General features: G+C 35.6%; 1 protein-coding gene across 1 annotated transcript in view; it reads right to left on the bottom strand.

The window, feature by feature from the left end:
• LOC128864676 (neuronal acetylcholine receptor subunit alpha-7) overlaps positions 1-14,202 on the bottom strand; it is a 323,769-nt gene that overhangs the window by 63,191 nt on the left and 246,376 nt on the right. Inside the window, exon 8 of the mRNA XM_054104429.1 lies at positions 13,928-14,014. Coding sequence (XP_053960404.1) covers positions 13,928-14,014 — 87 coding nt within the window. The remainder of the gene's footprint in view (positions 1-13,927; positions 14,015-14,202) is intronic.

Genomic DNA, 14,202 nt, shown 5'->3' with positions numbered 1-14,202 from the left:
ATAATTAAATATTTACAATTTGCTATTTTTTTAGTTTTTAGTGCGGGTGGTGGAAAGGGACTGTATTTGTTTTAATTCTTTAGCGTATTCTAAAAAATACTTGGCAACTTCATATTGAACCTATTTATTAAACTAAATAATATTAAAAACGCATATATTTACATTTCCTTATACATACGAGTCTGTATATAGAAGGGCTGAAGAACTAAAAAGAGTAAAGCTAACTTTCGATAATAACATTTTTTGGTTATCAGGCATCTTAAGTGGTTAAACTGATTGTTTTTTAATAATGAAATAAATTGTCTCATACGGCAAAGCTCTGCACGGCTTTCAAAATAGTTTTCATATTTTGGCTAACACATCTATAAATACAAGGTGGCGCAAAATAAATCACTCTATCGGTATATTTCTAATTTTTGCAAATGGCGTCGCACGTCAATCATATTTGACACTTGTGAAGTAGACAGCAGCACTGTCTATTCACAAATTTTGAACAAGCACTTGTTAACCTGAATCAATCAAAATTAAACCGATGCTTATAAGGAGTGACATCTCAGAAAAGTTAGTTAACCTGGTGAATGTGACATGGCGAAACAGAATGAGCAAAGCGCTTGTCCAAAATAAATTGTCAGACTCATTTGAAGTGATCTCCTTGTTTCTTGGTTTTTAACTTAATGCTGAATGAAGTGATTTGTCATTTGGATTCCAAGAAGGACGTCTTCAACAGCAGTATATAAATATATGTGTACGTGCGCAGATTACATAGCCATAATTACAATAGAAGCATTCAATGATCTAGAAGATAAGGTCCTGCAAGTTGTACTACAAATCAACGACGGCAAACCCAAGTATGTGGTGCGGATCAATTCAAAAAACAAACCAGCTGATCTTGTTATTGGCAATGCATGCTTCGAAGCTGTAGAATAATTTAAATATCGACGAATGCACATTTGCATTTGGCTAATTTGGGTCCCAAAACACAAGGGTATAACTGAGAACGAAGTACCGAACGCATTGGCGAGAGAGGCTTGGCCTCGCCTCTAATAGAACCCGCGCCGTTCCTTGCCATGGGACAACACATCATCGAAGAGAAGCTCAGGGGTGAAGAGCTAAAGCTAAGGGAGGTTAGCTGGCACCAACCTATGGGGCTACGACACGTGAAATTCTTACTGGAAGGGTGCAATCAAAAGAGGTTTAAAAAACTCATAACTCTCCCCAAGGATAATCAGAGAATGCTCCTGGGCATCCTCACAGATCACTGCAGACTGCGAAGTCATCTGCAGATGATCGGGATTTGGTCTACGGACTCTTGCCGCTTCTGTTGAGACATCGTGGCTAATTGCAGCCAGAGGAAAGGCACATACGATCAATCCAACCCAGCTCTATCCGGAATTTAATAACCGGACTGGGGTGGGATGAGGTACCGTGATGAATAGAGGGCACAAAAGACCATGAGGTCGAAGTGAACCTCATATATCTATTTATCTTAAATATCAACGACACAAAAATTGGCATACAAGACGGGCTGCAAACAGCAAATATGGGCATACTTCGCGCTTATAAAACTAACTTCTATCTAGAAACCAAACCTACGGATATTTGATGCTCTCTTATGCCTAATCATGAAATACGGTTGTGAAATTTGGACTATTAAGATGAATGACGTGAACCAAATAGCAACGTTCGAAACGAAAATACTAAGAAAAATATATAATCTATTCAGCCTGCACAAATCGTGTTAGATACAACTCAGAACTTGAACACCTCATCCAACGGCAAAACATTATAAAATATATAAAAGCCCAAAGAATACGAGCACGATACACGCCCAAAACGAGTCTTCAAGAAATAACCATATGGGAAGCGAACTAAGGGCAGACCAAAGAATGGATGGGAAGATGCCGTTATCGACATAAAGAGATAAACGTGAAAAACAGGTGGCGCTTAGTAGCGCATAGAGAAATCTGGAGGAAAATAGTTGGACAAAGAAGAAGAAGGTTATAATTATATGTAGTTATAATCAACAACACTCTATAAGGCTTCATCGTCATGCCCTTCCTAACATATGGCGCAGAAGCTTGTACGATGACAATATCCGATGAGACGTACCTCGGAGTGTTTGAGAGAAAGATTTTACGGAAAATTTTAAGCTTGTATAAGCTTTACGGCGACATAGACATAGTCCAGCGAATAAAGATACAGCGGCTACGTTGGGCCAAGTCATCCAAACAGATACAAACACTCCGGCTCTGAAAGTATTCGATATGGTACCACATCAGGAAAAGACCAGGTGGAGAAGGACTTGGCTTCACTTGGTGTGTCCAACTGGCACCGGTTAGCAAGAGAAAGAAACGACTGCCGTGCTCTGTTAAATTCGACCAAAATCGCGTAAGCGGTTATCGCGCCAATCAAGGAAGAAGAACAATTATATATCTCTCCAGAGCAATGAGATGGCACAACGAATGCTGTGTGGGTCCCTGGATATACAGATATTATTAGATATTTGGAAACTTGCTGCTCAGCTGATTAAAAGGGAAACTGATACCTTATCAATTCTGCCTGTGGGCATACCTTTATTCTCAAGCAAGTCGGCAAGCAAGCCTACATCACAGCGATCAACAGTAGATAGATCACTGAGCCCATTTGTGAGATAATTAGACAGAAAGATGAAAATATGTCCGGCCCATATTTTAATTAATTTTGCGAACGATGTTATGGCACACCTATAACCACAAACAATCGTCAATACTGCCAAATATGAAACGAAGGGTTACCTGCAGACTCACGGGGGGATAACTGGTTTTTGGTCTGTCGGAGAAAAAGCAGCCAAAATGGGAATCCCTCACAGTCGCAATCAACTGGATAAAAAGAAAACGATTTTCTATTTCCTCTTTGAATACACCGCTTTATTGAAGGAGAGAATGCCAACCCTGGGCACTCCACTGTGAGCCTCGAATAACTGTCCTCTTGTAAATAACCGTTAAACAAGTTTGTAGTGAGGATGTTGCAATAAAATGGTGCGTACGCGCTAGTTGGATTCTGGAGGATTCACCACTTTAATCAACCAAACAAAAACTAATTGAAAAGGATATAATGCGCAGAAAGAATAAATGGACACACGCTTCGAAAAATCCGTCGAAATAGCCCATTCAGTTTGCAGTGGAATCCACAAGACGCTAGAAACAGGGGCCAGCCTAAATTGACTCGGAGAAGATGTATTAATAAGGAGACCAGCGAATCATTCAACGAATTAAAAAATGTAGCAAAAAGCCATGATTTGGGGTTAAAATAATTCGATAGACTTTGTAGACTAATTTTTTAATTACGATATGGATTGTAATATTGAAACATGCCAACAAAAAAAATTCTAATTACGTTTAAAAAGCTCCCTTAATGCGGCCGCAGTCGGAATCAAACTAAATTTCTGAGCTACAATAGATACTGCTTTTCGGATGGGGAATGTGCGGAGCTTATTAAAAAGAGTTTTTGGTTTTAGTCCATTTCTTAAGTTTTTAGTTAGACTAGTTTTGTTATAGCCTGTAAGAACTTATTTTCATTTCACTGAATAAATAAATAATTTAGCAATAAAATATTTTTACTGCGTAATTAATGAAAATATTTATTTCATAATTTCACTTTCAAATATTTATAATTCTAATTTTTGACAAATTAACTTCAAATTGACCACTTAAAATTCCATCAATAATAATAAATCATCGCAAAGGGAATCACTAATTATCTCTAAAACTTAAAAGAGAGTATGTAACTAATTCAAGCAATCTAAGTCTTTTCTTTATTCATGACTTTCATACACTCATCATCACCAACAAAACCATCTGTCATAATCATCACAATATCAAATCAAAATGCAATAAAAAAAGTGTCATGGCGTTAATAATAAAACACTTCATTGAGCAGAAAGTATAAAAAAGAAAGATGAATAAATCCAAATATGAACAAAAGCTATCTGCAGCTAGTTTGGCTATTTTTTATTTGTGTGTATTTTTTGTTGGAATCTCAGTTGTTTTGATTGGGCTTATGTTTCTTTGTTGGTTTTTTTTATTTTATTTTTATTTTTAGTATATTTCCTTCGCTGGATGTTTTGGTAGTGCTGATGACATTTTACTTTGTTCTAAGTATGTTTGTGTGAAAACAGAAAACAGTTAATTATTTTGAACAATTGTAGCAAAACGGAGGAGACGTTAAGGAACACAAAAACGTAAGACAATAAAGTAAAACACATACAAATATAGGTGGTACATACTCGGCTGTGTAAATAGTGGAAAGTGGAAATCGTTTGTTGTTTTCTTGTGCTGAAGTATCGCTAAATGATTGAGTGTTGATATGTGTGCGTGTGACTTGCTGTAATGTATTATGACTTGCTTGGAAAATGAGCAAAATATGCAATACACTAAAAATATGTATGCATGTGTAAATGCGTTTACGGACTTTGGTTGTTTTTATATTAAATTTATAAAAAAAAAGTTAAATTTTAAGAGCTTTATTTTTGCTAATCATACTCATATTATTTACACTGTGCGATAAAAATAAACTTTGTCTTTATCCAGGAAAAAGGTTATATGCATGTGCAACTACAGATTTTTCGCAGTGATGCTGCATACTCAGATTTTTTCATTTTCTCATCAATTTAATACTTTAAAGCATTTTAAGGTTTCAGAGCGGAAACAAACACAGAGGTATCCACTGCGTATACTTTATTTCTTAGGCAGAAAGTTCAACGACTTTTGAGGCGTGTACAATTTTTCGTTTTATTGCTAACAATTTTATTTAGTACACAGTTTTTCATTACATACATAATTTAATAAGTTATAAACCAAACAAAATTAAGGGTTTTCCAATAGCAGGTGTTACAGGTTAGTGGATTGCGCTATCGAGAAATGATTAACGATTTTTTATGGCGGAATTGGATGGTATTGATCTGGACAACGTTTATCCCTGTGTTACCTCTCGAAGACGTGATCACAATTGGCCACCGAGATCTTGTGATTTAACACCTTGTGACTTTTTTCTATGGGGCCACGTGAAAGACAAGGGCTACGACAACAGCCCAGGGTCGATTCAAGACCCCAAAGATGGAATTCGTGAGGCTATCAAGGACATAGGGCAGCCATTTTGCAATTCGGTTATGGAAAATTTCATGAAAAGGATATTGTCCTGTAAGCGTGGTCGTGATGGTCATTTGCCTAATGATATTTTCCACTATTAACGACATACCTTCCTCTTTATAATGCAATAAACATCCGATCATTTATATAAAAAAAATTGCATTTTTCTTTGATTAAAAAACCCTGTATATGAATTTACTTAATATTCTTTTCTAATCTTCTGTTTAGTTCACCCTTTAGAGTTACTTGCTTGCTAAAAATCAGCTGCTTGCTCTCTAAAACATAGTGTCACTCCGCAGTACTTTTTACCTTTGCCTGTTAGTTTTTTCACAGGCCACGATCAGCGCGCAAAAGAGTCTCCCGTTGGCGTTTTGGCAGCCAGGTAGGGTTGTATCTAGAGTGGTGAGTAGTCAATACTTAATCGATGTTTACAGCAATCAAGTTTCGACTTATATTCTCAACAATGCATTTTTATAAAACAAGAATGATTAATATAAAAAATGATTAATAACATAAACCTTTTTTTTTTGAAATATGTTAATGAAAACAAATTAAAGCCAAATGGCAGTGATACAGATAGTCCTGTGATTAAGGTCAAATATTTTCCTCTTGTCCTCTCCAAATTTCTTTTGAAAGTCGTTAAAAAATTATTTTTGGAATCACTGTTGGACAGTTTGGACAGTTTTCTTCTTATTCAGAGTTGTAAATTAAAACCTTTTCTACCTCGATAAACGGCGTTGGTTGCATATTTAAGTACATATGTACAGGGAGCATATGGTAGTTGAGGACATGTATTAATGTGGCTGTAACTTTGGAAACCATTGTTTTTCTTTCTGCTATTTTTCAGACAAGACATGGAGGATTACAACTTAACTCAAGTTATGAAGAGACATTCAGTTGTTGTCGCTATATGCGCAAATCACACGGATTTAAAAATTTCTAATTTTCTAAAGCGCGCCTGCTCATTCGTTCTTAAATTTCGCCGTGAATTGAAAGCATGAGGTGACACCGCTTCATATAGTTATTTAGCAATCAGCCAAGCGTATTCAGCAGGGATATTTCAAGGGAAGACTTTGGGAAAAGAAAAGTGATGTCATCTAAAAGCATAGAATCGCTGAGGCTGCTGAGCTCCCACTTGTCCAACTACGTAGAAATGATATCACTTATGTTATCAAATTCGAAAAGAAGTTTAGAATTGAACTGGACGATAAGTTAAATTGGAGTAGACCTGCATTTGGACAGAAACTCCAGGAGTGAAAGCTGGACTGGTGCACAGATGGCTCGAAGACCGCAGAAGGCAAAGGCGTTGGAATTTACGGCCCCAGAACCAAGCGTTCTGTGACGATGTTTTCCAAGCATCTTTTAAGCAGAGATATATGTCTTCTGTCTATGTGCAGAGATAAACTTAGACAGCAATTTCCGCAATAAGCGAATTTCCATTCTGAGCGCCAGTCAGGCGGCACTCAAAGTCCTATTGTCCTGTCAGATCTAGGTCTTTGAGTGTAACAAGAAACTCAACTTACTATGAACGCACAATCTCATCCGGCTAATTTGGGTCCCAGAACACAGGGGTATACCTGGGAACGAAATAGCGGACGCATTGGCGAAAGAGGCTACGGCCACGTCTTTAATAGAACCCGAGCCATTCCTTGCTATGAGACAACACATGGTGGAGAAGCTTAGGAGTGAAGAGCTAGGGCTATGGAAGGTTAACTGGGAGGGTACAATCAAAGGAGGGTCTGCCCACTGCAGACTGCGTAGCCATCTGTAAATTATCGGTATTTAGTATACCAACTCCAGTTATTTCTGCGACCAATCCCCGGAGACTCCAATACATCTTCTCCTTGAATGCAGCGCTACAACGGGAAGAAGGTTGAGACAGCTTGGCCAACTGCAGCCAGAAGAAAGGCGCATACGCTCTATCCAACCCAGCACCATCCTGAACTTAAGAAGGGATCTGGATGAGGTACTGTGATGAATAAAGTGCATTAAAGACCATCATGTCAAAGTGCAAACCTCATAAAGAGTCTATCTATCTGTCTAAGTGCAAGCGATCATTGATGAGTACCCATAAAATGTTTCCGTAGAGCTTTCCATTAAAAGATCTCCGGTATAAATCTTAATTAAGCGCAGAAGACAGTTTACGTCGGAGCAAACAGGAGAACAGCAAGTTAGATTCGCTGAAGCGTTTGAGATGTTATGGCTTTTTTTGAGGAAAACAATTTTGACCAAGATCAAAAGACCAACCGCAGAAATTACCAAAATGACAGATGGCTATGTTCCACTCCTACAGTGATACAGAGGTTTCTGTTGTCATGCACACGAAGTTTCCAGCCAGTGCTACGGCTTTAGGTGTTATGGGCAACAAAGAACAAGTCATGCCACCACATTTCTTTGCTTAAGAGTTTCGAGGGAATTCTGCTGCATATACCGAGGTTCTAGGGACAGAAGGGAAACTCTGGATTGATAGTAAACGCGGTGAATGCCCACAAATCTTTCAGAAAAATCCTGCTGCTTCACACCTAGCCATGGAGACACAAGATTGGATGGCTGAAAATTACCAGGACCGCATAATACTTAACTTGTGGCCGCCTTACTGCTCAGAGATTGATGCCCGAGATTGCTACGTATGAGACGTAGTTCAGCGTGATACCAATGAGTATCCTTATAACACCATTTCTTCTCTGAAAGTTGCACTTAATGCCGTTATGGTCAATGTGAATAAGGAGTATTTGATTCGAGAATTTGAGATAAAGGCAGTTGCAGCTAATGGAAATTTTATTGAATGATATGAATAAAGAGCATTTGATTCGGGCATACAATTCTTTCCGGACCAGGATCAAGAACGCTATTGCAGATAATGGAATGTTGTGTAACAATTCCGCGAAGTTTCATTAAAGTTTGTTCAAAATAAAAGCTAATTAGTTTTGCTTTCAAGTTGTCCTTAAATACTGCACGCACCCTGTATATGAATGTACATAGGTATATACTTTAGATATAAGAAATTTCAAATATACTTAAGGTTCAGAATTTCAAACGATATCATCTATATAATATATATAAATGTGAAAATCTGTCCCTATGTTCGCTTATAACTCGAGAATGGCTGAACGGATTTATCTTATCTTGGTCTTGAATTATTCGTGGAGGTCTAGGGAAGGTTTAAAAGGTGAGACAAATTCGAATAATTGCTGGGAAAATGGTCAAAACGTGGACCCGGGTAACCTTCGGATGTGTATATACAATATGGGTATCAAATGAAAGCTGTTGGTGAATGCTTTAGTTCAGAGTATTTTTCATGCCGCTCCGTGACTAGGGTCTCGAGATAGAGACCAAAACGTGGACCCTAGAATGTGTTTGTACAATATCAATATCAAATTGAAGCTGTTGGTGAATGCTTTAGTACAGAGTATTTTTCATGCCGCTCCGTGACTAGGGTCTCGAGAGATAGGTCAAAACGTGGACCCGGGTAACCTTCGGATGTGTATGTACAATATGGGTATCAAATGGAAGCTGTTGGTGAAAGCTTTAGTACAGAGTAGTTTTCATGCCGCTCCGTGACTAGGGCCTCGAGATAGAGACCAACACGTGGACCTTAGAATGTGTTTGTACAATATGGATATCAATTGGAAGCTGTTGGTGAATGCTTTAGTGCAGTGTATTTTTCATGCCGCTCCGTGACTAGGGTCTCGAGATATAGGTCAAAACGTGGACCCGGGTAACCTTCGGATGTGTATGTACAATATGGGTATCAAATGGAAGCTGTTAGTGAATGCTTTAGTTCAGAGTATTTTTCATGCCGCTCCGTGACTAGGGTCTCGAGATAGAGACCAAAACATGGAGCCTAGAATGTGTTTGTACAATATGGATATCAAATTGAAGCTGTTGGTGAATGCTTTAGTTCAGAGTATTTTTCATGCCGCTCCGTGACAGGGGTCTCGAGATATAGGTCAAAACGTGGACTCAGGTAACCTTCGGATGTGTATGTTCAATATGGGTATCAAATGGAAGCTGTTGGTGAATGCTTTAGTTCAGAGTATTTTTCATGCCGCTCCGTGACTAGGGTCTCGAGATAGAGACCAAAACGTGGTATTGAATAAATAAATAAATAGTATGAGAATAAAGAAATAAATAATATGAAAACCATATCTTTTCTGTTCTAAACCATATCTATTCTATTTTAGTGCGAAGCGGGCCGGGTTTGCTAGTTTACTATATTTGCCTTTGCTTAAAGTAGCCTAAGTTTGATTTATTGGCTGGAGCTATTCTTTTACGTTTGCTATCTATATTAATATCACAGTTTATACTCCAACATTTAAAAATTAATTCTTTTTTTCTAATTTTATTGAGTTTTCTGCTTATACTTATTATTTATAGAAAACCTTTAACCACGAGTATTAATTGAATTTTTTTTCAAGAGATATTGATTTAAGTTTTAAAGCCATATTTGCTGTGAAATATCCTTTCTAGTAAACAAATTTAACAATTTATAGGTAGCTCTTAGATAAGCTGGATCGGTGTTTTTCTTTTCAAGTTTATTTGGGTGTGATCGAAGGCGATCTCGTTATTTGCTGGTTAAATTTTTTATTAACTCTTTTATTAAAGACATTTTTAAGTCCCGATGAATTTGGACAAAATTCAAATATTTTCTGAAAATGTAGACCTTTGAAATTGAAAAGTTATCTTAAAATTAAATTGACAAGAAAATAAAAAAACTGAGTATGCAGTATTACTATATAAAATCCATAGTTTCAAGTGCATATGAAATTTTTGTTGGATAAATTTAACTAAATTTATAATAATTTATGCCTTCGAGTTTTTGCATAAAACACACATATTTTTTAATCTTAAAATGAATTACTTTTAAATGATACTTCTTCAACCAAATTTTAAAAACCATTCTTTTCTTCATGCTTCAAATATAAGACAACTTTTACGGAATATTTAACTCAAATTAGACTGTTAAAGTGTTTAAATTGCATTCAGTCAAAATACCTGCCACATATAATATACACTCTGAATACAATATTGATCACTTCGGAATTTCCTAGCTGATGGAGTCTAATAGCGAGGATGCCTGAGGATGTGCATTTAGTGGGATATGCAGATGACATTGCAGTTGTAATAATCGTCCGAAATACTGACGAAGCCAAAAGGAAGTTAAATCAGGTGATGATCCGAGTTCAGACATGGCTAGAAGACCACGGATTAAAGCTGGCCACAGAGAAAACTGAGCTTGGAGGTCCAACGCAAAACAAGCGAAAACTTTTAATGGTCACGACGAACTCTATTCTCTTATACGGGTGTGAAATATGGGTAGATTCGCTAAGGGTGCAATGCCGGCGGAAAACTCTGCAATCTGTGCAACAACGCACCTGCGCTCTCAGAGTGGCTTCGTCATACAGAACAATATCTGAAACAGCGGTTTTAGTTATCAGCGGAACCATCCCTATAGACATCCCACAAGAGCGCAAGCGGAGATGGGAGGCAAAAAACACAGGAATCCCAGTACAACGCTTCTTCGATATTAGAGTTCAAACGCTCACACTTTGGCAGGCCAGATGGAATTCTGAACGGTATGGTAGATGGATAGCGAGACTAATACCCGACCTAAAAAAGTGGGTAGAAAAAAAAACACGGTGAGGTTAACTATTACCTCAAACAGTTTTTGTCCGGACATGGGTCCTTTCACAAGTATTTGTGGCGAATGGGAAAAGTGTGCCTACCAAACTGCACATATGGAGATACTGAGTAAGATGATGCGGAGCACACCTTCTTTAAATGCGAGAGGTGGAACGTAGAGAGAACAGCTCTGCATCGAGCTATTGGTGTATTTACACCTGAAGAAATTACCGAGAAAATGATGATAGATGAAGAAAAATGGAATGCCGCCGCAAATTTAGTGGAGGATATTATCCGAAAATAGAAGCGTTTAATGGAAAGTTATGTTGAAGAGCGTTAAGCATAGGTTTCTCTAAACAGGAGACCAAGCACGCAGGGTGAGTGAGTAAGTGTCCTTCTTAGGACGCCGTCTTGGCCCTCTCCCTCGAAGCAATGCGGAAGCAGTCCCGGGTTGGAGGGAAAAATCTAAGAGAAGAGGAGGGATAAAAAAAAAAAATAACGAACATAAGTCGACCGATAGCGATCATGCCGTCTTTTTCCAAAGTCCTGGAACACTTCGTATATAAGCAAACTAATGCAGTTCTGAGGGGACGTTCCCTGATTAGTTAGGCCATGTCTGGCTTAAGGTCATAGTGAAGTGTTACTACAGCACTACCGAATGTCAGTGATAATATTAGACAAGAATTCGATGAAAATAACGTAACATTCCGTATAATTCTTGTTCACTCAAAAGCATTTGATACTGATTATTTGTATTTGAAATAATTTTTTTCCCACTTTCCGAAAAAAGTTGAAGATTCTAGTTCACTATTTCAACAAATTAAAAAATGCAATGCAAAAAATTAGAAAACGCATTCCTATCATAGTATCTTAGAGTCATAAGGGATAATATGGGCAGTTATTCAAGGATTTAGCTCTATTTTTTGAAATATCGTAGTTAGAAGAAGAGGGGTTCCATTGTTAACGTGTCTCTTTTTAATTATAGGCGCCTTCGATTCGCCAAGCATTAGCGAGTGGCGAATAGATTACGCAACTCGCATAAATAAACATATGTTGGCAGCTCCTTGCCATAAATTACATTTGTTTGGAAACACTTAAAGAGTATTAGAAAGGTTAACTAACCGGCTAACCGAGTTGTTGCATTTGTTTTTGTTTTTAGTCTATGCTCAACAACAACTTTGAGAAGAACGATTTGGAAAAAGAAAACATTGTCAATAATTTGTCTCCACAATTTTGAAGAAAATTTGCATTTCTGGGTCATTTTTATGCTTAAATTTTATTGAAATATACACGTATACCTATATGTTTTTTAACTTTTTTAAACAAACTTTTTAAAAACGTTCTTCTTGTCTGGAATTTTTTTTTTTAATTTTAAAATATGGCAAGTCATTTAAAGTTTTAACTATCAATGATTTTTAGAATCTTTTTCGTACAAAAAAATTTGTATTTTTAATATTGGAATATGGCAAACCATTCAACGTTTTAACTATCAATGATTTTTAGAATCTTTTCTGTACAAAAAAATTAAAATCTTTAAACTCTTTTTTTGCACAAAACAAAAAAGAATTTTCAATTTTAAAATTTGTCAATTCATTTAAAGTTTTAACTATCAATGATTTTTAGAATATTTTTCGTACAAAAAAATTTGTATTTTTAATATTGGAATATGGCAAACCATTCAACGTTTTAACTATCAATGATTTTTAGAATCTTTTTTGTACAAAAAAATTTGAATCTTTAATGTTAAAATATGGGATGTCATTCAGCGTTTAAGCCACTAATGATTTTTAAAACCTTTTTTATTTTCATTTTGAATTTCAAAATATGATAAGTTATTCAACGTTTTAAAGTGTATAAATATATTATGGGAATAATAAAAATGTTTCATGAAAAATATATGACTAGGAAATTTTTACCACTTTTTCATAATGGGATAATTGGGGTTTTGAACTCAAAATAAAAAAAAAAATACAAATTATTCAAAAACAGCCATCATTTTTTGAATTATTTTCCCTTTTTATTTCAAAAAGAAAAATTAAACAAATTTTAATTCCAATATATTTTTAAAATACTTTTTTGGCGTTAATTATTTATCTTTTCTATCTAAGGTTCTCGAAATTCAAATACAATAAAAGAGCCTAAGTTCTTAAATTCCTAAAATATTTCGAAAAATGACATAATCAAACGAAAATTTCCCTTCATTCTTTGAAATTCTCTTTTTAATTAAAAAAAATTGCAAAAATTTCAATATGTTTTCAAAATACTATTCTGCGTTAATTATGTCTGTATCTATTATCTTTAAAATTTAAGTGTCTTAAAAATGTCATAAACAAATTAGCATTTCCCTTTGTTCTTTGCAATATAGTCACTTCAATATATTTTGAAAGTACTATTGTGGCTATAATCATTTCTGATCTATTACGAGTATCTTTTCAATCTGAGATTCTTAAAATACTGTTTTTTCTTTTTATTAGCTAATATATCTGGGTGAATATGAAAGGTTTAGTTTTTGTGTTTTTTTAAAAAAATTTAAAAACTTATTGCTAATACAAGATTCTCGAAATTTAAAAACAAGTACAAAAGAGTTCACATTTTGTCTTTTCCTAAAATTCTTCACCTTTTCGAGCTACCCAAATTTGGTCTGACTCGTATTTATCCGCATGAAAACAACGCTTCGTCCATTTTGTTTAGAAATTCCGAACACAAATTTATTCAAAAGGCAATTGTGAAAATAATATTTTGCTCATTTTTTTATATACGAATGTGTGTATGTTTGCATTTATTGTGGTGTATAGCGAGCTCTGAGACCATTAGCTAGTACAGCAATAAATTCGAAATGAAGTTTGAAATGAAAGAACCAAAATGCCAAAGGAAAACTTAAACAAAATGCAGAATAATACAAATTTTCTCATTCTTCACATTTTCAACTAGGCAGCTAATACAATGTGTATGCATGTGTGTGCGTGTGTGTGTGTATATGTGAATAGTTAGTATGTGTGCTCTTGTTGACGAACAAATTCTATGAATTGAGTCGTTTTACTTATGCATGTATGCGTGTATGTATGTTTGCTAGAAGTTATTTCATAAATCTAATAAAACTAGTTAATTTTGTTTTTCGTTTTTTGTTTTCTCTGTACGCTATTTGTGATTTGGTTTTCTTCTAATTTTTTGCAGTGTACCTATAAGAGGAACAGCGTCCGACGTTGTCGGCATGGATTCAGCAACAAGATTTAGAAATACTGTTAAGGATAGAAGTATAGTTACGCCTGTAATCAAAGATAATAAAAAAAGAAAACCATATAAAATGTTTCAATTAAAATGCCTTCATAAAAATTAAAACAAAATTTAAATATTTTTATACGAATACTAAGTAAATGAATAGCGCTGCTTGGCAGGAGTCCTAAAAATCACTGTATCGAAAAATAATTAAATACAAATAAATCAATACTATGAA

Source organism: Anastrepha ludens, chromosome 5 (genome assembly GCF_028408465.1).
Source record: "Anastrepha ludens isolate Willacy chromosome 5, idAnaLude1.1, whole genome shotgun sequence".
NCBI lineage: Eukaryota > Metazoa > Arthropoda > Insecta > Diptera > Tephritidae > Anastrepha > Anastrepha ludens.
This window is presented reverse-complemented; position numbering and strand designations above follow the sequence as displayed.